The sequence below is a fragment of the Balearica regulorum genome, chromosome 3 (assembly GCF_011004875.1).
Source record: "Balearica regulorum gibbericeps isolate bBalReg1 chromosome 3, bBalReg1.pri, whole genome shotgun sequence".
NCBI classification, from domain to species: domain Eukaryota; kingdom Metazoa; phylum Chordata; class Aves; order Gruiformes; family Gruidae; genus Balearica; species Balearica regulorum.
In genome coordinates, this window is record NC_046186.1 from 32,870,944 (window position 1) to 32,896,561 (window position 25,618).

The 25,618-nt window shown below is 37.1% G+C and overlaps 1 protein-coding gene across 1 annotated transcript in view; it reads right to left on the reverse strand.

Moving 5' to 3' along the window:
• The window catches only part of COL9A1 (collagen type IX alpha 1 chain), a 75,730-nt gene that overhangs the window by 22,272 nt on the left and 27,840 nt on the right, over positions 1 to 25,618 (reverse strand). The window contains exons 13-29 of the mRNA XM_075750050.1: positions 22,622 to 22,645; positions 22,262 to 22,315; positions 20,522 to 20,575; positions 18,822 to 18,854; positions 18,663 to 18,719; positions 17,775 to 17,828; positions 16,411 to 16,464; positions 14,350 to 14,403; positions 12,907 to 12,960; positions 12,192 to 12,245; positions 11,955 to 12,008; positions 11,774 to 11,827; positions 11,494 to 11,547; positions 10,484 to 10,528; positions 9,633 to 9,686; positions 9,474 to 9,527; positions 271 to 324 (exon numbers count right to left, since the gene is read on the reverse strand). Of these exons, the coding sequence (XP_075606165.1) occupies positions 271 to 324; positions 9,474 to 9,527; positions 9,633 to 9,686; positions 10,484 to 10,528; positions 11,494 to 11,547; positions 11,774 to 11,827; positions 11,955 to 12,008; positions 12,192 to 12,245; positions 12,907 to 12,960; positions 14,350 to 14,403; positions 16,411 to 16,464; positions 17,775 to 17,828; positions 18,663 to 18,719; positions 18,822 to 18,854; positions 20,522 to 20,575; positions 22,262 to 22,315; positions 22,622 to 22,645 (861 nt within the window). The remainder of the gene's footprint in view (positions 1 to 270; positions 325 to 9,473; positions 9,528 to 9,632; positions 9,687 to 10,483; positions 10,529 to 11,493; positions 11,548 to 11,773; positions 11,828 to 11,954; positions 12,009 to 12,191; positions 12,246 to 12,906; positions 12,961 to 14,349; positions 14,404 to 16,410; positions 16,465 to 17,774; positions 17,829 to 18,662; positions 18,720 to 18,821; positions 18,855 to 20,521; positions 20,576 to 22,261; positions 22,316 to 22,621; positions 22,646 to 25,618) is intronic.

Here is a 25,618-nt window from a genome sequence, read left to right on the forward strand (position 1 = left end):
CCCACACAGGAGTGCGAAACCCAACTTTGCACATCACAGGATTTATGGGTTTTTAACAGAAGAAAAAGTCCCACACATCTCCATATACTTTAAAACAGTATTTGCTAATATTAGCACAGTCACAGAGGACTGAAAAAGAAACTCAACAATCACTCATTTCAATGTTATTTTCAGTTCCTTGCATGGATAAATTGGTAAGTGTAGTTCCAGATGATACCATAGCTCCTTGAAAGTAAACATGAGCACTGAATATGGAAATAAATTGCTTACCCATTTCCCTGGTAAACCTGGAGGACCCGCAGGACCTGGCTCCCCTCTGCTACCCTTGTAGGAAATAGAAGAACATCATTACTTCCTGAAATATTTCCTGTGAACAGGGAATAAAGTATGATTTTTTTCCTTAATGTTCAGTGAATTACACTACTTAGCAGTTGGCTTTAATCAAGACTTCTGTTTATTAATGCAAAATTATCACATGTATTAAAAATAGTGAAACTTCCTGAGAAATGAAACATTTTTAGTTAACAATGGCATACAACATTTAGTTGGCATTAAATGATTCAGTTAATCAAGTCCCCTTCATGGGATCGCACCTCAGAGTTACCTGTCACGAACACATTACTTCACTAAGACAACTCTGACACACATGCTTAGCTTTAGGCTTTTGCTTAGTTTCATCAGCTGAACTCTCAAAAGACCAGATACTTAAAAGCCCATATTCCCACATGAACAATGGACAAAAGTGAAAAGTGTGTGCAGAAGTCATGCTTAACAAACTCATTTAGGCTAAAAAAAAAAAAAAAAAAAAAAAGTCTAGACCTTTAAAAATCCCCATTCCTAACAGTGATGAGTACAATTATGCTTTTTACTGGATTTTTACATCTTTGCTTCAGATGTGTTTATCCATTCAGATTATCATATTCACATTAGTGTTATAACTCCATCTCTTAATGCAGCCATTTGAATATATACTCTGGGTAAAGCTGATATTGAGTGAAATTTTCCAAAGTTTTTAAACATTTTTCGAACTAAAGTCCCTTTCTCAAAAGGGTTTTGTTTCTTATGATTAAGCCTTTCAGAACAGCTCAGTAAGTTTTATACATTTACCTTCACTTGTACAGATAAATTTAAACACTGTCCCAACACAAGTCTAAGTCTCCCTTGAGACACTTTTCTTTCTTACATTGTGTGAATACATAAGGGGTACTTGCTATAAAAGCATGATATAGCATGATATAAGTTCGTAAAATATCAGGAATTGAAGTTATTAGATATGTAACTAGATAATAACTTGTTATCTACAACTTCAAGAATTTTGAGTAAAAGCAGATCTAAGCATTCTAGTGCTGTATACAATAGATAATTTAAAATATAAATATTTTCTTCATAATAAGAAAAATATTGTGAAATATTGTGACATGCAGAACAACAAAAGGAGATGGCAGACACGGCCTCTTACACCTGGTCATAAATGCAATGACAACTTCTCACAAAAGCTTAGGAAAAGTAACTCCACAATTCAAAAAATAATTAGGTATCCTGGAGAGATCACAGAACCAAACATAAACAGATTTTTCCATTCCTTTCCTTCAAAATATCCTATGGTGTTAAAAATCACTCTCCTTTTTAAAGCACTCTGTATAATTTCTAGAAGCTTTTTTATGTTAAAAAAAGAAAAAAGAAAAAAGCTCCTCAAATCACCTTCATCTTACAATCCAGAAGATCATTAACCTTTTTGAAAATCTGTTATTTAATCACATAATTCTGTACTACATCTCTGACCTGGAATAATACTACATTTCTGATGCAGGAAAGAGAAGGATTAAAATTATGATCAGTATTAGAAACTTGTCTCCTCATATATGTCAAAATACTCATGTCTGATTGCTATACAGCTATAAAACAAAAGCAATGTCACCTTCCATAGAGTTAAAATCCTAAATAAACCTCTTAAGCACATCAAAGGTTCTGCTGGTCATACAGAATGCAAGAAAAAACTTCTATTTTATTTTAAATGCAAAAAATTCTTTTGTCAAAGAATTTTGACACTGCAGGCCCTTTTTCAAACACCAATGCTTTTCTAAGGTGGTAAAAAAGAAGGTTAGTATACAGAAGACTGGAATACAAAAAGATAGTATTTCCCATAAACATTGAAGCAATCTGTCCTTACGACATACTGTCAAACTAAGGGCCACGACTGCAAGATCTGCAGGAGTTGCATTTTAGCAAGCAAGAAGAGAACTATAACCCAAAGAACAATCAGGAATTGGTCTGGAGAAAAGGAGGCTGAGGGGAGACCTTATCGCTCCCTACAACTACCTGAAAGGAGGTTGTAGCCAGGTGGGTGTTGGTCTCATCTCCCAAGTAACTAGCAACAGGACAAGAGGAAATGGCCTCAAGTTGTGCCAGGGGAGGGTTAGATTGGATATTAGGAAAAATTTCTTCACAGAAAGGGTTGTCAATAACTGGTAAACTTTCCTGACCTACAATGAAGGGAGGCAGCATGCAGATTGTCACTGCAAATGGCCCCTGAAGTATTCCAAAGCTTGGCCACTGCCTAGAGATTGTTTCCATCAATGATAGACAGTGTGGACCAAAACCATGTCCAGGACGGCTCCAGTACTTCAACAGTATAGATAATTGAGTTCTGTTAGGTATGCTATCACTTAGCATGCAAGTACTGCTGAGGATAGGGTCATTCTCCCAAAGGACGAGAAGGCACACGTGAAATGGTAGGGTGTGAAATGATAGTACAGCACCACACTACTGCACAGTACCAGGATACAGCCCTTCCACAGCCGATGTGCTAGACTGCGGTTACAACAAAATCTACCTTTCCTTTGTTCCAAGGCAGGATTGCTGGACCAGTCTATACATTCACATGAAGATCTAATGTCTGTCTCTCGCTTCTGTTAGATCTATATTTAGCCTTTGAATGTAACATGCATAAGGGAACATTACAGGATTTACAGTAGACCTTCCTTTAGGTTGTCTGGGATAGTTTTCATCCTCACTGAAATTTTGAAGACTTGATTCTTTTGTAGAAGTCCCACAAGCAGTTACAGAATGCATTCTCATGCTAAAACAGCTTCTTTCGCTGGTTTATTGATCTCCTGTTGATCAATTGAGTGGAACCATAAGAAGAATGAGAATACTCCCTAGGTAATTTGCATCTGACTTTGCCCAGATAATGGAAACACTAATTAGAATCTCTTGACAGGTAATTCACAGCATATACTGTAATAAACTCTTATCTACTTAAGAATTTTGGGTTTATAATATATGTCATAAAAATTTTAGTATATTCAATAACAGTGCCATAGAGAATTCAATCTGTGCAGAATAAAAAAGAATAAATCAAGTACATTTTGGAATTAACTTTTTTTAACTCAGTATTCCAAAGTCTTTTGCAAAATGTAACCCATTTATCAATTATATGCTTGCAAGACTTTAACATACCATAATTTTTTCTCATCCAAAATCTCAGAGGAATTATTATTTTAAGTTCAAGGGGTAATGGTTTTAAACTAAAAGAGGGTAGATTTAAATTAGATATTAGGAAGAAATTCTTTACTGCAAGGTGATGAGGCACTGGAACAGGCTGCCCAGAGAAGTTGTGGATGCCCCGTTCCTGGAAATGTTCAAGGCCAGGTTGGATGGGGCTTTGGGCAACGTGGTCTAGTGGAGGGTGTCCCTGCCCATAGTAGGGGGGGTTGGAACTAGACGATCTTTGAGGTCCCTTCCAACCCTAACCATTCTATGATTCTATGATTTATCCATGGAAGCATCAACAGGACTCCTCCTTTGACCTGCAGTGTAGTACCAAAAAGCATCCAAAAATATAAACTATTATTTACTAGAAGAGTAAATATACAGCAAACTTTCTCTGATATTTTAAATGTACCTTTGCACCTTTCTCAGAGTAATAATTAAATTGTACTGCTCAGGATAACGGTAAGAGTTAGGTGCAGCATGAACATACCTTCCTCTTAACTGCGTTATGGTTTGGGCGCAAGCAGCAGCCCCATAGCTGCCATTCTCTTCAAGGGGGATATTGTGGCTAAGTATAAAGGACAGAGACCTTTCATCCTGGCTGCTTCTACAGTGTTAACTGAAGTCTAGGACAGCTTTAGGACACTGACTCCACGACAAGCACATTTTTTACCCAGGTTACTGTCTACACTGCTTAGGAGAAGCCAGCATTGGGATATCTGCTGACATCCAGAGGTCTAGCAGGCTCAAAAGTCAAAGGAAGCTGTTGTTGGAGGTGGAGAGGTAGAGAGTGAGGTAGCAGACAGGAATCTGATCATGCAGTTTGGAAAGACAGGGATGGGTAGTATGAGAACTGGAGAGGCTTGGAGATACTAATCAGGTTTGGCTGGGATGTGTAGTCTATGAGTGAAACAGGAGGAAGTGCTACTCTGTACAAACCATGGTGCAGAATTATGCAAGGTCAGAAAGTTTAGTCACATACATCTAGAGGTTTAGGTTTACTGGATAAAAAGCATACCTAGCAGGATGGAAATCTAATTCGTTCTTTTGACTCTGCTATATTCTGTGCAATGCTAACCCCTTTAGCTGTACCTCAAATGTAAACTATAACTCACCACTTGAGGAACACCTCTGAAATTATATATCCAAAACATGTACACTAATATCTAAACACATCATATAAACTGAGGCAAGGATATTTCATCCTATCACACTACCAATACCACTACACCAATACCAGCTATGGAAAATGAGCCATTATTTCAGTTGGAGTCACGGAAAAAGAATTTGATAGAAAAGCTGTATTTTAGTTATAGTTCTTAGGGTAACTAAAGATACATTTCAGGGCAGGTAAGACAAAAATATCTTCAAAGAGTCAGAAAGCTATTTAGCTGAAAGCAATTTAAGATGCTGAAAACAGTATTCTCATTTAACTTCAGGTTGTCTGACATTTTAGTACCAAATCCAAGGTACTCTCCAGGCTCCCTTCTTTAAAATGAGTAGAGAGACAAAGGCACCTCCAGAGAGCAAGTCAGCCCAACCAACCACAGCCCCTCAGAAGTCTCGACGGGGGGTTACGGTATCAAATCTTAGGCAGCTAGATACTTAACCTCTGTTGCTAAAGTTAGGAAAACATGTATTGCATCCTAAATCCTTAACAAAGTATATATGCTGGCCTGCATATAAATCGAGTTTGCTCAGTTTGCTAGGCAAGTATTGAACTTTAAGTTAAATGGTTACTTAAATGTTCTAAGGCCTCTTTTCACTGCAAAACCACAGGATGGGATACATGTTCTCCAAATGTTAGCAATTTAAAGGTTAAATAGCTGAAGAAAAACAAGGGATGAAAAAAGCGGGGCAAGGGTCAGTATTTTCTGCAGACACAATATGAAAAATTAAATCTTACTAAACCATAGCAAATAGGAAAGAAAATGGTTAAGCAGCTTAGGGAGTATAGTTAAATTCCACTGATTAGGAATGACACTCTGATGTTTGAGAATTGCTTCCTTTGGGCCACCTGCCATGATGACTGGCTTAGAAGGGTTTAAATCACAAATGAGTTTGGTAATTACTTGGATTGGCTAGCATAACATAAAGCAAACATAAGGTTAACCGACAAAACAATTAGAGAGGAACAGAGAATATGTTTGATTTAGAAACAAAAGACAAAATTTCCATGTTGCTCCAGTTGCTTTTCTGTTTTACTGAACAGATGAAAAGTAAACTAAATAAAGACAAGTAAAACTTTTTTTTTTCCACTCAGTTGCCAACTTAAGTTTTCTAAGGAAAAGCAGTAACAGACTAAAATGGTACTTTTGAAAGTAATTTTGTCCGAGGGTGATTTGTCAGCAGTGAGATAAGAGTCTCCCAACACATGAGTTTGCCTATTTTTAATTAGAGCTAGTTATCTTGTTTTCAACCATTTAATATCTTTCCTGTGAAACTGTAAATGTTTACAGGCTTGCAAAAGGCCAAAATTTGAATCTGCTGCTTAGTAACAATACTATTCCAACTACATTCCAACAGTTGTTTAATAGTGAAAATAACATTGAAATAACATAGTTTATGCCAGAGGATGCTACAGGCTATTTGGTAAACAGTATAAAAGGATCAATTTGTCCCACAGAGTCATTGATGATTGCTTAATAGCACTCCATTGTGTAACTCCTCAAAAAACTACACACTAGTTGAAATGAAAATTTTCTCTCAAAAAGATGTCTTTTGCAAGTAGCTAAAGCTGAAAAGTCAGGCAATTTTTTAACATACCTATATTTCTGTTATATTATTTTCACCTAGTGCAAATACCAGCCTGCTGTCCATATTAGCAGAGTCAGTCTTGTTATTCCCCAACGAACTTTCACTGGAGGTCCTTTCCTCTACAGTTCCGGCCCTCCTGGAGCTACCAGCCGTGCTGTCTTTCTCAAGTAGTGACGTGAAGAACAGGGGTAAGTGAAATGGGAAAGTAAAGAGGATCTCTCATGTGACTGCTGCCATGCAGCAATACATTAAGGGACTGAAGTTCTCCATATCCTACAAAACATCAAAGTTTTTTCCAACTTCAAGGAAGAAGCTCAGCCCCTCTTGACTTCTACCTTAGTCTTCTATTACCAAGAGTGAAATGGAACAAAGGGTAAAGAAGAAAGAAAATAACTGAGGTGAGTGCTGAAGAGGATAATTCAAAATAGGAAGGAAAAAGAGAAGAAAAATAACTGAATACTAACCATAAAATCCTCAGGCTTTGAAAGTGTTTGGTTATAAAACTTTGGTTAGAAACTATCAAATGTTAAAGTTATGAGAAAATTTCAAAATCTGAAAAAATACAAAAAATATCACAACAAAAACTCTCTTTGGAGCAATTATAAAAGCTTTTCTCAGCTTATTTTCAAAATTTCTAGTTTTCAAAGTTTGAAAATCATGGTGTGTAGAATTATTTAACCAGCAGATTTTTTTTTCCTGGAAATGTAAGGGCAGAGTCTTAAAAGCTGAGGCTCAAATATATCTACTACACGTACATGCTGCAGAAGACAGAGAAAACAATCTCTGTTCTGCCCTGAAAATAAACACAAACTCAACTTGGACCAAAGCTCACTGAAGTTGAACAATACAACCCTGTGTCCTTCCTGAAGAAAAAGTGCTGATAATTCAAGGTTTTTTTGTGTAGAAGCAAAATGTTTTTTCCAGTGTTCCCAAAAAGAAAACACAAAGCCATTCCAGTCAGTCATATGATGCCTGTAGTCTCAAGCAGAAGGAAGCTAAACACTCAAGGCTCTTTATAGCTTTAAAGGAACTATAGATCAGAAGTAGATTACTGTTTAATGTTCTACATGCAAACTTACTTTATTATCAATAATTTACTTCCTTTCTCCATTTTGTATTGATGAAAAGTTTTTTCTTTCTATGCTTTTGTTCTAATGTTCACGTTTTCCAAAATGAATGCACTTTTGTAAAGACAAAGAAAATAAAGGCAAGATATCTTGCAGATGTCTTGCTGGTCTCTAGAGTGATAAACAGAAAAATCATTGTATTTAATCTGCATTAAGTATTTCTGTCCGACTACAGGGTTACTAATAATTAACCTTGAGTGTCAACTCCTGTTCTATGGACTGCTGATTTTGTAAATTCATGTTCACATTGAAAGGATTAAAAGCATAGTTTAGCAGATTACAGTGCATTATCAGAGTGGGCAATTACATTGGTCTGATTCAATTATAACTCTTGTTCCTGTTACAAGTATACCAAATACCAGCTGAAGAAGAACAGGGCTGAAAACTTTTTCTCGTGCACCCAACACTTCTAAGCACAAACAACAAAAATAACGTTTTGCAAGTTGGGTATATGGGAGGCAGAAGATACCGGTATTCCATCCTAGTGAGTATATGCACATATAATTGCCTTTTATATCACTCATAGGCATCTGTGGGCACAGCACTCACACAAATATTCAGTCTAAAATAAATGTGACTTCATGCATTAATGCATATAGCACATGATAATGCAAGCCACAGAAGAAAATAGAAGAAAACAAAATCTGTTATTTGGCTGATTGCTGCTGTATGTCTAAGAGTTAATTCAGAGAAGATATTCCTGACCCATGAAATACTTTTACAAATATATCCCCATCAGTAACTCTCTCAGCCCTGTATGAGGATAACCCTACAACTGCATGAGTAGAACTGTTATGTCACTGTATGATAGCAGAAGCTCAGAAAATTCCAGGAAACTATCCCTAGGGTATCAGTGCAAGAGAGAAGCTTGCAAGAGCAATTGGTTACAGAGCCAGGAGCCTTATCAATGTCATCAGACTGAATTTTGGTATGTGAAAATTTTCTTCAATCACTGACCCTCTCATCCCTCACAGAATGATTAACAGCAAAGGGAAATTAGATCAGCCTTATGTAACTTCAATCCATGCCAGGCCCACTCTAGAGGGAATCAGAAATCTGTTCCCAGCAGACTTTCTGGTATTCCTGCAGCAGGCTACTTTCTCTAGTCTTTCAAAACTTTCTAGTGTTAAGGAGAATCTCCAGTGAAAGAAATTACAACGTTACAACGTCAGTGTTTCCAAGTAGAGATAAATGCAATACTTCATGTCACTACAGCTATATTCACAATGCCAACCAGAAAGGGTCAAGCCACAGGTCCAACAAGTATCCCACCACCATCCATGAGAAATGGTTAGCATGCTTTTGTCTCAGGCAAACTGGACTTTCCTAGATAATACCCAAGAACAGTTTTGTGAACACAGGCAAGAGATTGTTTCCTGTATGCAACATGTTTGCACCCAGCCTGCTCTAAGACATGAGAGAGTGTTAAGGGAGTTGAGCAGTATGAAGACAAACCACACCATGCCAATTGACCAAGGAGGCTGCAGTCTCTAGCCATTTTCTTTACTAGTAGGACAGACAGCTACCTTTCCTTTATACCTTCCCTCACTTCACATTACGTGCATTAGAAATAGGTCCTAGCAAAAAAAAAAAAAATCATGCTCTGAATACTTCGTCCAAAGTTCAAAACCTTGTAATATATAGCTAAGCCTTGTAATGTACGGCACAAGCTTCTTTGAGAGGCTGAAACAGTTAAAGAAAAGAGCAAGTGATCTACTGACAGCTAGTGAATTTAAGGTTTCAACATGGTGGGAGTTGACTGTTGCAGTGGAAGGACAGGAGTTTGGTTCCAGCTTTTTGTCACAAAATACATTCCCTCAGCATATTTAAAAACAAAGATCAGAAGGATATAAACAAAAGTTTAAAATTTAATTTATCACCAAAGCCAGAAACAGTCACAGGACATGTGTTTCTGGATTTCTGTGTGATGATGCACATCCACCTGGTACAGAAGGGGGTTAAAAAACACTTAGTCTTTACCTTAAAAATTAGCACTTGTGGTGAATAATATTTTTACCTCATGGTTAGCTTCAGCAACCATCACTTGAGACACTGCAATATTACATACACTCAGCTAGGAATTTATTCAATACTTACTGGTGGTCCTCGGGGTCCTGTTGGACCTGCTTCTCCCTCTGGCCCCTGTTCACCCTGTTTTGGGGATAGGAAGAACACAACAAATCTGAAAAGTGATTTTTTGCACAATGCAAAACTTTTCATTTTTCTAGATCTTTTGAATGAGATAAATGATCTTACCGGTTTACCAGAATTTCCCATCAAACCTGGCACCCCAGGGGGACCTCTATTACCCTGTTGGACAAAGAATGAAAAATATTAGCCAAGCCAATGATTTACTGTTCTATTTTAAAACAAAAACCAAGGAAATCAGTAAGGTCTAGGGGGGGGGAAAAATCATTCTGCATTCATTTTTTAACTTCCATCTTTATTTTGGTTTTTGTTTAACTTTCACCTAATTTCTTCTACATAATTTTTCAAAAGTCAGATTTCAGTTCTTTTGCTGTTTATGTACTGACAAAACCCAAATAGATTTGATTGCTGCTCTCAAATCACAGGTTAATATCATTCCATATAATTTCAGAAGAAATTTACCTCTCAATCTAGTTTTCTTTTTCAATTACTTAAAACTAAATTCAAACATTATTCTCTGAAACATTCCATAGTCTCAATCATAAAATACTTTTTAAAACTTACTGGGAATTCATGCTGCAATTTGGTGGTATAAAGATTACAATCTCTGTGATTCAATCAACATAGTGCAGCTATAAATCTTATTACTAGATCCCTCATTTCAAACTGTAGCGAGATACCTATGTCACATGCCTCCTCTAGCAAGGACTTTCACAAATTTAAAAGGAAATGGCCTTTTTTAGGTGTTGTTTAATACTTGGAATCATGAAAACCACATCGTGGCAAAAGAATTATGAAAAAGCACAGGACTAGAGTTGATAAAAGAATATATTTAATTCTTTCAGCCACAGGCTTGTCTCTTACCACAACGGAAAGTTAATATAATTTCACTGAATACTTTAGAACTTGATAAGCACAAATACAGTATTATAAGAAAGTCAATACTCAAGATGATTTACCTTTGGGCCAGGAATGCCTTTCATACCTGGAGAGCCTGGTAAACCCTGAAAGAAATAACATTTACAGTGTTTATTTGTTGTTAAGGGGATTGGAAATGGTGTTAAAAATCATCTTTTTTATATTAAAGTATTTCTAGTCCTTTTACTTGATATTGAAGCACTTTCATCCAGTAACAGACCAAGATTGAATTCTTTCTATTTACAAAGTAACAGATAAGGAGTATTATTCCTACTTCATAAATTAGCAAAAGGAGCATGGAAAAGTGAGGAGTTGTGGCATTTTCTGCCAAGCTTAAGAGCTCACTTTGTATTACGAATGTACTTGCTCTAATACAGCTCCTTCACTATATCCTCACAGCAATTACTCCTATCGCATAGTGTGTCAAAGAAGTTTCTATTTAGCTTTTGACAATTGGCACAGTTTTCAAATTCATTCAGTTAATGTGGGAGGATTACCTTCTAAAAAAATCCATAAAGCACTATTGATTCCCCATAACTTCACCACAGGGGATACACTAGAAAACTCGCCCCCCTGCAGAAAGAAGCATGAGCATGATGCATTCCAGATGTTCTGAGCCAGTAGAATATCAAAAGGAGATGATTGTTCATCTAAGGTATGTTAGACTAGCAGGTTGGCTCTTCCAGCTCACCCTGGGAATCAGTTTGGCCCTAGTCAATACAACGAGACCAGCTCCAAATAAATGTGGGGTCACGCCATAATATCCACAGGGTCTCAGATATGAGAAACCTTAAAAGAACTGCATACCAGCCACAAACATTTTGTAAGACTGAGTTCCTCACTACGGTACCATAAGGAGATCTAGGCTTTTGTGTAAAAGTTTTGGATGCACATAGCAGAATTTCCCCTTGCATTATACATACTCTTCCTGGGCCTTTTGCCCAGGTTTTCCCTTAAGTTACTCCAACATCAGCATGAAACTAACCTATGTATGTCCTTTCTGTGGTATGAAGTGAGCCTAACTTCCAAAGGTAAAATACCACATACTTACCGGCAGTCCCTGAAGCCCTGCATCACCTGGAGCTCCGGGTTTTCCTGGTTCACCCTGAAAAATACTTTAGGTTGTAATTTATGCAAATCACACAAAAGGGAGAATTCTATTTCTGGAACACAGAGCTGGAGTACTTTTGGATCTATAGGATGGGAAAGTTCATTCAATTACCCTAATAATGTGCATAAAGCCATAGGGAGCACCACAATAAAAAAACCACAAATGAGTGAACAAATCTAGGGCATAACCAAAGCTTAGATATATGCCAACTGTGCCTTACTTTTGCTCCAGGCATTCCAGGGATCCCTTCCCGGCCATCGACTCCTGGTAAGCCCTTGAAGGGAAAAAAAAAAAAAAAAATTAAAAAAAATTAGAATGTACTGTTGGAGATATTTTACCCAAGCACTCTGATATACAAATTAGCACGGCATGGAGCAAATGAAGAAATGAAATATACATACAGGCTCTCCTTTAGGTCCAGGGAGACCATTTATTCCTCTTGTACCTTGAGGGCCCTAAGAATAATAATAATTTTTAAAAATTAAAATAAACACATCAAAATGACAGATGCAAAGGATGTTAACACATATTCATTCAGATATGCATTACTTTGAGAGGACCAATTATGCTGTAAGTTTATATGCTATAAATAACCAAGGTTTGCAAGTCAACATGAGCTGAAATTTATCTGTGCTCACCCTTTCTCCCTTCGGACCTGCCTCTCCCAGCGGACCTCTCTGTCCTTGATCCCCCTATGAGAAAAAAAAAAAAAAAAAAAGATTATTTTAGCAATAAAACCAGAATAAACTTACTTGTATTATTAGCTAAAACCTCTAGTAAATCAACAACAGTACAATTCATGCTTGGTTGAAGTGGACATTTTAAACTCATACTATATTTAAAAATGCAGCTGATGGCTACATTTTAAAAAACACAGCTCAAGCCATCTCCTAGGTATCCAGGAGCATCTAAGCAAAGGATGTTGAACTCACCTCTTCAACCCATACAGTTACTGGCTATTCGAAGCATAAATCCCAGCTTGGGGGCGGGGGGGGGCAGGGACCAGGGAAGAATTAAAAGAAGAAGAAAAGAAAAAAGGGGGCACAAATTACAGGTTTCATTCTAATGAACAAATATTTTCCAGTTTAAAACCTGAAAAATTCCAAGCCACCCAATGCACAATAGCAGTCAGAATGAAGAGGTAACAATAACACACTAAGAGGCTAAAATGTGCTCATCTACCCCATAATTCCTTGGGGAGAGTAAGAGATTCTGGAGTTGACATCACTGTCATATCATTTATTCATCTGTGGGGAATCAGAGGCTTTTCTGATTCACAGCCACAAAGTTTCAGGACCTAGTATCTAACTGGGTAGACCCTGGGAAGTGTTTGGTAACACACACTCTACTTACAGGTGCACCAGGAAGACCTTGAGGACCAGGTTCACCGTCAAGCCCACGAGCTCCCTGCAAAACAAGCAGATAACACAAGACATTAAAATGAAGTGCTGAAACACTAACAACTTATGCTCCTTCCTGTTTTGCTGAGCACTGCAAATTCTCTACAGCTGAGGGTTTATTATTGCTCCAATAACAAAAGAAAACAAAAGAAGGAACTTTGGGAAACTTTTATTTTAATCTATCTTGTTTTTCTGAGGAGTTATGAAAGCTAGTATTTTTTAGCTATGGCAAAATGTCATTCAAAAAATGACATTCAGTTCATTCTCTAGAAATCCATACTGGACAGCAAGAAGGTAGACCTTTTCATGCTACTTCAGAAAATGTCTGTGTCTTCCTTAATAACAATATATCCTTCACTACATCATAGAATAGCATCAAAATGTGAACAGAAATCACCAAGTGCAGTGCAGCTATTTTTATCACATATGTTTCAAGGAAACAATGCAATTGCTACCCTGTAAGTAATTTTAAATGGAGGGAAAAAATGTTTTCAAAAAGATTTACAGAGATACAGTAAATATTTCAAACAGACAAAACAGTACAAAAATGCAGGCAAATAACTAGGAAGAATTAGAAGATACAAAAAGGCCAGAAAACCAAAGATAGTAATAGCTTAGCAAATATGTCCGAGAGGTTAGGAAGGAACACTCATGAGAAGATTCAGGACAAATTTGATGTTGTTTCTGAACAAAGATGATCACAGAATAAGGTTTCCATGATTTCATCTCTGGAGAAAGAGACAATGGCATGATTGATACATTTTACTCCTTCCAGTAATTTTTACCATATAGATTTAGCAAGATCATAAGAATAGAAATGTAACAGTCAGTTTTGAAATAACAGTTAGAAACACTTTCATGAACAGCAGGAAAATTACCCAGCAAAGTCAAAGCCCATATAAACATGAATCCTGCTGGCAGCAATTTAAGACGCAGAAGATGTAAGAGACAGAAAGAATGGTAAAAGAATAAACTCTCAGTAAAAAAATCCTGACAAAAATTGGGACAGTGGAAGCAAAAGGCTTCAGGAAAACACAAATCACAGGAGGGGGACTACTTAATAAATTTTAGGTTTAAATAAAATATGCTATAGTTTATAACTGGTATAACTTGCTATCTTGTTAACTACATACTTGCACACATGTCAAACTACTATAAATCCAAGGATCAGAGGGAAAGGTGTGAAAAGGACATGTACTTCATTAATAAGAGTGACCAATCTGCCTTTCTTCCTAACCAGAAGTACAGTAGCTATCGAAATACAGCTGGCAGGAGAGAGAAAATGGTAGGGGGGGCAGGTAAAGGAGAAGGAGAAATTTAAATAAGCTTTAAAACATTCAGGGGTTTACATTTTTTTCATGCAGGCCATTTTATGGAAAGAAAGGTTAATACTCACTTTGGTACCTTTAGGTCCCATTATACCAGTTATACCTCTGATACCTAGGATGCCCTGAAAATGAAAAGGATATACAAATTATGCTTAAATCTTTTCATCAGAACTGTCCTAGTTTTCAGACAGAAGAGTCAGAGTTCTACATGCTTTCTTTATACTTATTTTACTATTTTCTTAGTATAAAAGGAGAAATCCAGCTACTTCTGTATTAGAATATTTAATGTATATAACAATTTGATATTTTACTAATTTAAGACTTTTTAAAAGAATAACAAAACTATCAGGTTGAATGCTACAACCACAAATATGCCTTAAGGACTGAAAAAACTGCTGATTTCTCTTCTTGATTATCAGAGAGTTGAAGCATTCTCCCTGCACAGCCTGTGTGAGAGGAACACATGAAGGCCAGATTTGCAAAAGTGCTAAGTTGTCTTTAAATGGGGCATAGGACAGATGCAGCAGAAAGGCACCATCAGACTTTATAGAACTCTAGAGGTAGACAAAATTGAGCAAGGTTTTTGAGAATACAAGTCCTAAGTTTCTATGCCCACCACACCTGAGAGGCTGGACTAAGCAGATATTGTAGTGCAGCAGGATGTATCGTAACTATCATCACTTTCCTTCAAAATACAGTCCCGTGGGAAATTTGGCTTCAATTTTTTCCTCTTCCTGAGAGACCCAAACTACATGACATGTATCCTCTCTGCAGAGAGACCAAACCCTCAGCCATACTGTGTTGTCCTGCAACAAGAATGCACTACAGCTGTGTAAATGAAACAGCTACAGGCACTTCAACACAGCATAAGCAAACCTACTCCTTGAACAGACTCTAGATGGGCAGCCTTTTTACTTGCTTCTAACAAAGTTAGATGGAATCTTGCACAGAATATTTAAAGCTTTCTCAGCCAAAAACATGAGAAAAATCATGATAATGCAACAGTGACTACAGCAGCCCAACAAGGGACAGACCCACAGTCTAATCCTTGTCCCAAGTTCAGAGATGGAAGTAGGCACACTGTGGTACTCACTACTGTCTATAAAAAGCAACACCTCTCCCAGAGGTGGCTATCTTATGCAAGTCTTCTTCTCAATGCATTACATAAAAGCGTTGGATTGCAGGTGCTGCTGTGGAGACCGGATTCCTCATCCCTTCTATAGATCTGAGACTTACATTCGTTTATGTAAGAAGCATACAAGAAAATACAACAGAGTCTACAGCCTCTCCATCTGTGCGTCCAAGGCCTCATCTATCCTCTTTTCCATAGGTTGTCTATCTGACATGACTTTCTGCATATTATGAATCCTACATTTTAATAAGAAACAATTATTTTAAAGCTTGTTTTAAGGTCATCAACTGGTGAAACAGCAAAGTGAAATGAGTAATGCATTAAAAAGAAATAAAATAAGGGAAAGGAAAGTCAATCCCTAATTGGTTTTTAATTCTACTGTGTTATTTCACAGTCATTGAAGAACTTTACCCAACTGAGTTAAACAAATTGGTCCCCACAGGCCCTTTGGACAGCAGAAGCTGCATCTTGCACAGCAGAACAAGAAAGTAATTCCAGAATCATAGCTGTGATTGAAGGATGCTTCTTTGACATGGAAAAGGGCAAAAAACTTTAAAAAAAAATAAAAGAAAAATAAATCTGTTCTTCAGTGGCTACTACTCCATCCTCAAGTCTTAGCTAAGCCTAAATTTCAGTTACATTATCCATGTTTTAAACAAACACTAGCTTTGCAAGGATGAAGTCAGAGTCATCATAATCATGGAAAGGAAGGCCAAAGAAAAAAAACAAAAAAACCCCAACTATTTGCACAATTTAGGACATGAAATACTTTTAAAAATGAGCCTTTCCATAGAACTATTTAGAGCTTTGTGCCAAGTGATAATGTAGGTCTTTGGAGGAACTTAAAAAATTCTACTTTCACTCATAGATGATATGGCAGAATAGAAAGAAAGGTGTGTGGAGATTTTATAATACCTGTTTTTTTAGAATAATAAGGAAAAAAAGATATTACATAATAAAGCAAATGGGTAACACTATTTAAGAGGAAATACTTTACTGGAGGGCCTTGAGCTCCCACTTCACCACTGGGTCCTTGGTCCCCTTCTTCACCCTGGGAAAGCAAAAGGAATACATCTGTAGCTAATCCACACCATGCATATTGCTTTCTCATTGGTACATTTACTACTCACTGTTTTCTGTCAACATGTCCTGCTTGCAGAAAATCCAAATGAAGTCACACTACCTCCTCAGAACATAGACTTGTTTAGATTCACATTCCCTTCAACTGTTAGTCAAAAGGGTAATTTTAAAGCAAGCCCAGTATAAAGAATGATATCTTACTCTTAATCTGTCATTCTTTTTTTTCTTTATGTTAATCTCTTTAGGTTTTCTTGTTCTTTTAGTGTAATGAAGGTATATGTGAATGGACTGGATGTGCTAGTAGCTCTGCATCACAATACCACATTGCCCCTCAGAATTTTTTGAAAATTAAAATAGTAAAATGCCTTATCTGGTCAAACCCCTATTTGATGAGATGATAACCTCTCATGCAATGATAGTGCACAGTATGGAACGACAGTACTTACTATCAGTCTAATTTGCAAAATGGGATTTTGGAGCATAAGACAACTGGTCAACATCCGGGAAAAAAATAGGTGAGCTGTTTCTAATAAATTAATATTCTTTTCTATATGCTTAGGAATAGAGAGCAGGGTTGGGGTTTTTTTTAAAAAAAAAGAACAACTTTTCTCTGATTTTTTTCCTCCAGCATTGAAGCATGGACCAAGGCAGTGCAAATCTTCTCAACTTTTCTTATAAATATTTCAATATTAAACAAGGTTAATTCAAATGAAACACCTTAAAGGAGTTCACATTTCAGTCTTCCAAGCTGAATCAGACTTGGCCTCTTTACTATTGTTGTGGTTTAGCCCCAGCCAGCAGCTGAGCACCACGCAGCCACTCACTCACTCCCCCCGCCCCATGAACTTATACTGTGTCCCTTCCCTCTCAAATACATTTTTCCCCTCTCATTCTTCCTGTTACTACTCATCTGTGTCACAAAACTATTTACCTGGTAAATCCACAAAATTCTTCTGCATTTAAATGTTTGGAAGTTTTCCAATGAATAAATTTTACTTCCATTTTTGCTATGAATTCCATAATAATTAAATTGAATGATGAAAATAAAATGCAAGAGGACTATGACTTCATAATCTTCATAATGAATACAGAGTACAGGTGAATGAAGAACAGATATATACCTTTGTTACTCTGGAGCATTATGATATGTAGTATCTCTTCATGCATTCTGGTAAAACAATTAATAGTTCTAACAAAATACAACACAGTTTTTGAAGAACAGGTTAAACTACTATTAGCTTGCCAAAACACAATAGCAGGTTTTCCTTTTTTATTTTTTACCTTATAACCTTGTTTTCCTGGTTCACCAGACTCTCCTTTTGAACCTTTCTGTCCCTAAAATAAATGTAAAAACCAAAATAAATAAATAAATGAATAATTAAATAGCAATTATTCAAAATTAAAACCCTGAGTTTTGCAAAACCAACACAGAATCCTCAGAACTATCTTGCTGTTCCCTCTGCAATCCCCATTCACCACTGCTTCCATACCTATCTAGTTAACACCACATACTAAGTACCATGTTCAAAAAGATTTGCTCCTGCATCTAACAAGGCTGTTCTAGGCAGGCTAGTATCTCTTCTTATGTTACCCCATAACTATTTCCTCAGGCCAACTGTATTCCTAGAATCATAGAATCACAGAATGGTTTGGGTTGGAAGGGACCTCTAAGATCATCTAGTTCCAACCCCCCTGCTATGGGCAGGGACACCCTCCACTAGACCAGGTTGCCCAAAGCCTCATCAGGCAAAGAATACATTAAAAAAAAAATCTTAGATAAAATGAGACTCCAGAAGCGTTCATTTCAATTTAGTATGTTATAGGTCTCCAAAGAGAGAAAGAAGGAAAAAAAGACTAAGGATTTGGGGTACATTTAGAGTTTCTGCAGTCAGACTACAAATGGTCCAGAAAGTGAATGAAGAGATCCTTCACATACTCTAATCCTTTCAGGACCACAGAGAAATTTTACCCTAAAGATTACAACAGCAGTAAGAGACTTCAACAAGAGGTTATTCTGGCAGTCAAGAGTCAAAATAACCCTAAGCATCTATACTGATGCAATGTTTTTTGAAATTAACAGTGAACTGCCCTTCTCATGAGCCAGCAATTACCCTCCCTATTGCTTTGAGACAGTATCTTTGTAATGAATGCTTGAACAGATTCTCTTACCTTCATTCCCATTAAGCCAGCATGTCCTGGGCGGCCAGGTGGACAAGCATTGGGACACTGGAAAAGCATCCACAGAGTTACTACCACATAGGCTGAGTAAGGTTGTCTGAGATTATTTGGGGGAAAAAAAAAAAAAAAAAAAAAGGCCAACTATCTTACCAATGGGTCACCATCTTGCAGGCCAATTGTTCCCTAAATGAAATTAAATTAATAAAATTCAGTAAAAGAGAAATAACCAGACCTGACTTATCAGACAACACAGTCATTAGACAAACCACAAAATACTACTATCTAAAGCTGGAATCAGAAGTATAATCAACCAAAGGATCTCTGACATGGAAAGCACATAAACTGTAGGATTTTACTGTAGGATTGCAGGTACCTGCCAAATCCTGTCCTCTAACATAGATCAACTTTACTGAAAAACAGAATATTTCTTCCGGTTTTTAAGCTACCTAAAACATTTTCTATTAAATATAGAGCATATTTCCAATAGAACTCAAGACAATTTCTGTAATAAGGATAACTTTCACTTTTCCACCTTGTTACCATTCAGCAGAAGATTCAGATCTTTACAGAGAAAATAATCTTCCCACAACACAAGTATTGATAGACGAGTGAGATGTCTGACAGTTAACGGAATTGCAATGAACTAGAGATCAGTGTACAACGAGATGGACTCAGTGGGGGAAAGGCCGTTCCTCATGTTAAATACTTGATGGAAGCTAATGGGAGGCTTATGAGGCACAACAGGGAGAAATATGACTTCACAGCAGCAGCTGGATTCTCTAAAGCCCAGTGAGAGGGAGCACACTGTTTCAGAGAGAAGCACAGCGGAGTTTAAGGAATCATCTGGTCTCCTTTTACACAGAAGGATTTTAAAAAAGCTGAAGGTATGTTTGGGTCCATAATGTCATCAAATGGAGTGAGATTGTGGCACTTCAGAAATCTAAAAAGGACAAAACTCCCAAGAAATAGAAGCAGCATACGCTATCATTGAAAATTAATTTTTACTTGTTTCCTAAATACTCTTCTCCACTTTATCATTCACATTTTTTACAATGCCTCTGCCAATTCTCTGGCAACTTTCATGAAAAGAAGAAACATTACATAAATAAAACATATGGATTTAGACTCTGTCCAGCAGACGGACAGTACAGCTTTTTAAAAAACATTAGTATGACACATTTCCCAGCAGTTTGCATTTCACGGCACCCATCCTCCGATGTGTCTGCCAAACACTCCATTTTATCTCTTTGGGAAGGTAAATAGCCACAAGACAAAGGCATAACACGCATCCCTCCTCCCAAGAGGCTCAAAGAAGATAACCATTCCCCTAGAGAGACAAAGCACTGGTGTAAAGCTTTCTTCTACCCCTTGCAAGTAGCAGGCCTGGAAGCATATGTTTCTGGCTCAGGAGCCAAATATTAAATTTTTCTCCTCCTAAGAGAACAGTCTACCTCTGCTGAAGTACTACTGGTGAGGCCCAACAAAGACTACATCTACAGTAACACTAGAATGCACAAGGAAGTTTAAAATCTGTCAAAGTTACAGTTTAAGACCATTTGCAGAAATGGGAAGACATCATGACAGAAGTTACATAGTTTGCATTTCAATCTTTTATAACCATAAAGACTAGAAACTTGTAAATGAAAGATCAAATGTTGATATGACTAAATGAGTTGTATCTCAGGCTTTGAACACAAGCCTCTAAGACATGATGAATTTATATAGCCTGCTGAAATCCTAAAGTCGGTACTCAGCTGTAGGACTCAGCTGTATGACTTGAAGAGAAGTTTTGTTCAAGCAGCAACAATACATAATTCAGACATTAGCACATAATAAAGGCAATCACTTACCCGAGGACCAGGTGGTCCTGGTGGCCCTGGTGGCCCTCTTTTTCCTGGATCTCCCTGCAAAAGGGTAAAGTAATTTTGTTGATTCATAGTAATAATGAAAACCAGCAGTTACATATTTATACTACACAATACCAGTGAGAAATGAAGTAGCTACAGAACCTAGGTCCACAACATGGCTCCCATAGTAGAATGGGAAACTGATATTTTAGTAGAATGGGAGCCACGTTGTGGAATAGGAGTCACAAAAAACCAAATAATTTTTAGCTGCTTTAGAAAGCCATAACATCTGCCCACAGGATCATCTATGCACTCCTCTATCTTGTAACTGCAAATTAAGTTCTGAATTAAAAGAATCCTACACTGCCTAACTGGCAAAAATGCACAAAGCACCGAGAGGGAAAAAAAATCCCCTTTTTCACAGCCCAGGATGAATTTACCAAGTTAGAATCTTCTCCTGTTTGTGAAGTTTTGATGTCCAGTGTTTTCAGAAGTAAAGATAACACAGAACCTCTGCAAATTATTTTTTCTGAATGCTTTTAATTAAAATAAATTTAATATATTGACAGGGACTACCTTTTAACTTAATACTGTCATTTCAATATTATGTTTGATAGGTTATTAAATCAAAAATGAAATGAACAAGATGAATATAGAAAAATTATTCACTAATTCTCACAATGCATGAGCTATAGAGCCATAGGTTTAAAAACACTAAAAGGAATATTTCTTTTCCATGCAATGTATAATTACATTGTGGACTCATTATCACAAACTTTTGCAGAGGCCCATGATAGAAATTTATTCAAAAAGGGACTGACTACATTAATGGAGGATAGTGTCATATACAGCTTTTGAAAAAGGCAGCACAGATGCAATTTCTGATTCAGGCAGTCTCTGAATTGCCAACTGCCAGAATGTGGGACAATATGACAGAAAAATGTCATTTTACAAATAGCCCATACACTTTCCTAGGTATCCATTATTGCCCATGCTACAGACAAGACAGTAAGCTACATGGATAGTCTTCTGAAACAAATTGGCAGGTTTTAATATTTTTTTTATATTCATTTATATGACAGATTGCAACACACAGGGAGAGGTATGCATTAAAAAGTAAGCTTCATTAAACAAAATTTTTTAATGCTATTTCAGAGTTCAAGTAAAAAATTAACAATTTATTTCAATTTGCATGCCAGTGATAAAGCATGGAGTCAAAATATGAGTGTGCTGAAAGTGAGTGCACAGTAAGGTCAGTAGATGGAGTCACACTTAAAATGAGACTAAGAAGAACTACCGAATTGCCACATTCACTGATACGTAAATGGAAAAGAGAAATAGTATGTGGTCATGTACCATAATGTATATGTGAGAAGACAGCAGTAAAGCTAAAGTTTTGCATGTAATGTTAAGTTTTACATTTACTGTATTTCTGGCAGGTTTGGTTTTTTATTTTAGCTTTCCTTGACCAAGAGGAGAAGTAGAGTATGGGACACTATATGAAACATAGAATTCTAATCTAATGGGTGGCCCTGACTTTGTGCTATTAATTGTTCCTTATTTCCAATGAGCTTCAAACAAAATCTGTCCTCTACCAGTGATCACTGCAGAGAAAAAAAATGTTTTCCAGTGGCGCTATAACCCAAATAGTGTTTAGATAGCATGGTGATTATTCATTTTTTCTGTAAGCACCTTCTAGCAATTGAATAAACCTACATTTTTAGCAAACATGGTAGTACTTACAGGTGGACCTGCACGACCTACTTCCCCAGGAAGTCCTGCTGCACCAGCTGGACCCTGTAACAACCAAGTTAAATAGTAATTTTAGATCATACAATACCACTACAACAAGCATCCAAGGAGTGAGAACATGTAATTCTCTCAAACAACAAACTGTGCCTTCAGACACCAGTATTCTTGCCCCATATACCTAAGCAACCTCAGTAGTAGATGAAGAAAGCATACATAATAGACATAGAACATCAGGATTAAAACAGTCTCTTTTTTCACTAAATTACTTTTTATTACAGTATAACAGCTTTATTGAATATTTAAACAGATTCATTAAACAGCATATTTATGAATTGTAAAAATGATACTTACAGGTGGTCCAAGAAGCCCCTTGCCCTGTGAAATATGAAAAAAGGTCAGAAATGTAGGGAGGGTTCCACACCAAGTCAAGCTGTTTGCTAAGAACAGTTTTGGGGATAAAAAGGTACAAAAAACCTGATGTTTGATTCTGCAAAATAATTTTGAAAACTAGTTTAACTAATGTTAAATATGAATTTTATTACTAGGTAATTGATATCAGGAGAAAAAGTAAATTATTGATTACATTGCCTTGCAGTAGCATTTATTTACACATATTTACAAACACATGTACTTCCACAAAGGAATGAAGACATTGAAGCCTTTGGGTTTACCGAATTATCAAGTACCATGACAAACACATGTATGCTATAATCATTTCCTTCTAACAGTGCATTTAAATTGATAATAAAATAGAATTTTTTAATTTTTTTTTTTTTTTTGCCACTGCTTCCCTGAGGTCTAAATCCATTAAACTAATGCTTTTTGGTAATCAGAAAGAACACCAAACTGCTCCTGTTTACATTTTCCATCAGTATTGCTCTGAATCTTTTTAATGAGAAGTGTCCAACATACAAATGTGTTTCTGCCTGTTTGGACAATATACTCCCTCTAATAAAACAGATCCCTCAGTCTTGCATTACTAAAGCAAATAGATAATTTTATGGAGAACAGTGTCAATGATGTGTATGAAACACTGGCATATAAAATCACAAACATACTTAAATCTGGGGCTGCAGCACCTGGGCTGAGTGGAGTTTAAGAGTCACAGAATATCATACCAGGACTGTATCTGCAAGGTCGTCTTTAGAAAACTTGGAATAACACAGGGAAAATTTCAAGCATTTATCAGAGTCATTCCATTTTAACCATTTAATACACAGCAGAATGTAAACTTTTTCATCTTGCATAATCTACATAATTCCTCTGCTATTACTGAACATTCCTTTGCTGCAATTCATTATATTATACATATCTATATTTGACTATACAAATTAAACTTTCACTGCATCACATATCCGACATTACAATATCATCTGCCTCTGAAAGAAGGAAACCAACTACTTGCAGGTTCCCATTGGGGTATCCTCTTCCTAACGCACCCCTGACAGTGGCAGGGAAAGTCAGTGATATGACACCAAAAGAAGCAACTACAGCTACTGTGTCCAGCCCACGCACAGGCCCAGAAGACAATCCCCCCACCACCCTTTGCCCATTCCATTGCATCTCCTCACCCTCCTAATTAGGACCCCCAGAAGCAGTCTGTTGCCCAGCAACCCATGCCTCCCCTCACCCAGCTACTCCACCCTTCTGGCCATGAACTCCCAGCAAGCAAAGCTGGCAGAGTTGAGAGCTCCAGTGCAATCAGCCACTAAGGACCTACACAGAGCAGCTAATGAGCCCAACCAGCTGCGCATGTTCCTGCCTCTGCCTGGTCCCTAAAGGGGAAGCCTCTCCACACGGCTTGGGACTGCGGCCTTACATCCCCAGATGCCTGCTTTGGAGGTGCTTACCTGACCCACAGAGCACACGGAGTGCATGGGTGTGGGCAGTAACCCACAGTCTGCAATCACCTGGTTCAGAGACACTCACCCTGTAGATCTGGTAAGTACCTCCATGTTGTCAGCACGGACCTGCTGCCATCTACCATGAAGAGTCACATACCAGTATTTGTATGTGTACCCTGTGCCAGAAGCTGTACTTTAGTAGACCTTAAATATCTTCAATTTCTCTATCGCTAAATACACGCAATCCTACTCATATGTCAGATCTGTAAAACACCGCAATGTATCAGCTAACAGAAAAGTTAGAGGGAACTTAACAGAGAGAACGGACTGGAGGGTGCAATACATGCACTGAATGTAGCAGCCCCAGGTCCATTTACAAAGGCCAGATCAGAGACATCAACATATTTGATGGTAAATTACTTGAATTCATCAGAAGTATTCTACTGATTTTGTAAATTTGCTATTTGAGACAGTATCCACAAAAGAGATGAGACAAAGAGAATAAATAAAACTAAATGATGAAGTAGGAAAAAGTAGAGCAAAGGGAGAGCAAAAGGAGAGCAAAAGAAGATAACTGAAGATTGCCAGTATATGTTCTGGGGAAGAATGGATGACAGAAGCAGAAAAGCAAATGCTGCATATAAAACTGGAGATACTTAGTATTTTTTCTTTCAGTTACCCTGAGGTCTTAACTTGGCCAATAAATTCTACTGGATGAGCTTAAAAAACAGTGATAATAATTTAAAACTAACTAATGTTGTAGCCAAGACTTTCTGTTTGCACTGAGTATTTTAACAACTTCAGCAAGGGGTTTTTGTGAGAAATGAAATCTTTGGATAACCATCCAGAGACTACTCCACTTGCAGAAGGCCACTGCCTGAATTCAAAGCAGTGCATAATTATATCTAAATACTCAATTAATCATGTAACTAGTACGCAGACTCGTAAGTGTGGTCACTGTGTTTCTAGTAAGCATGGTCTTGTGGATCAAACCAAAGACCTGTGAAGGTTAAACAGCCCCACTATTCCACACTTGTAGTAAGAGCTTCTCAAAAAGTCTCTGAATCTGAGAATTAGAATCATCACACTCCAGCACTACCACTCCTAGCCACCTTTTTTTTTTTTAATTAGGTTTCATTACTCTAAGTTTAATCTCACTAAAGGTGAGATGATTAGTATAGACCATTTTGAGAAACTTGCACTAACTGCTCTATTTCTTCAGCAGCTTAAAGGCATTCATCAAAAGGAAAGTCTGTATAAATGGAATTTCCCCAAGAGATTTATTTTGAGCATTAAACTTTCCATATGGATTCAGCATATACAGGTTAACAACCATGGAGCTAGAAAATCAAACACTAAGCTTCTTCCTAAAATATGAGTTCTTAACCTTAATTACAAGGGTAATGACATGAGGTGACTAAGTATACCCATCTTTTCTTTACCTTTAAATAAATAGGAATTCTCATTTCCTCATTATAAATATTCCTGCAGATTCACCTTTAAA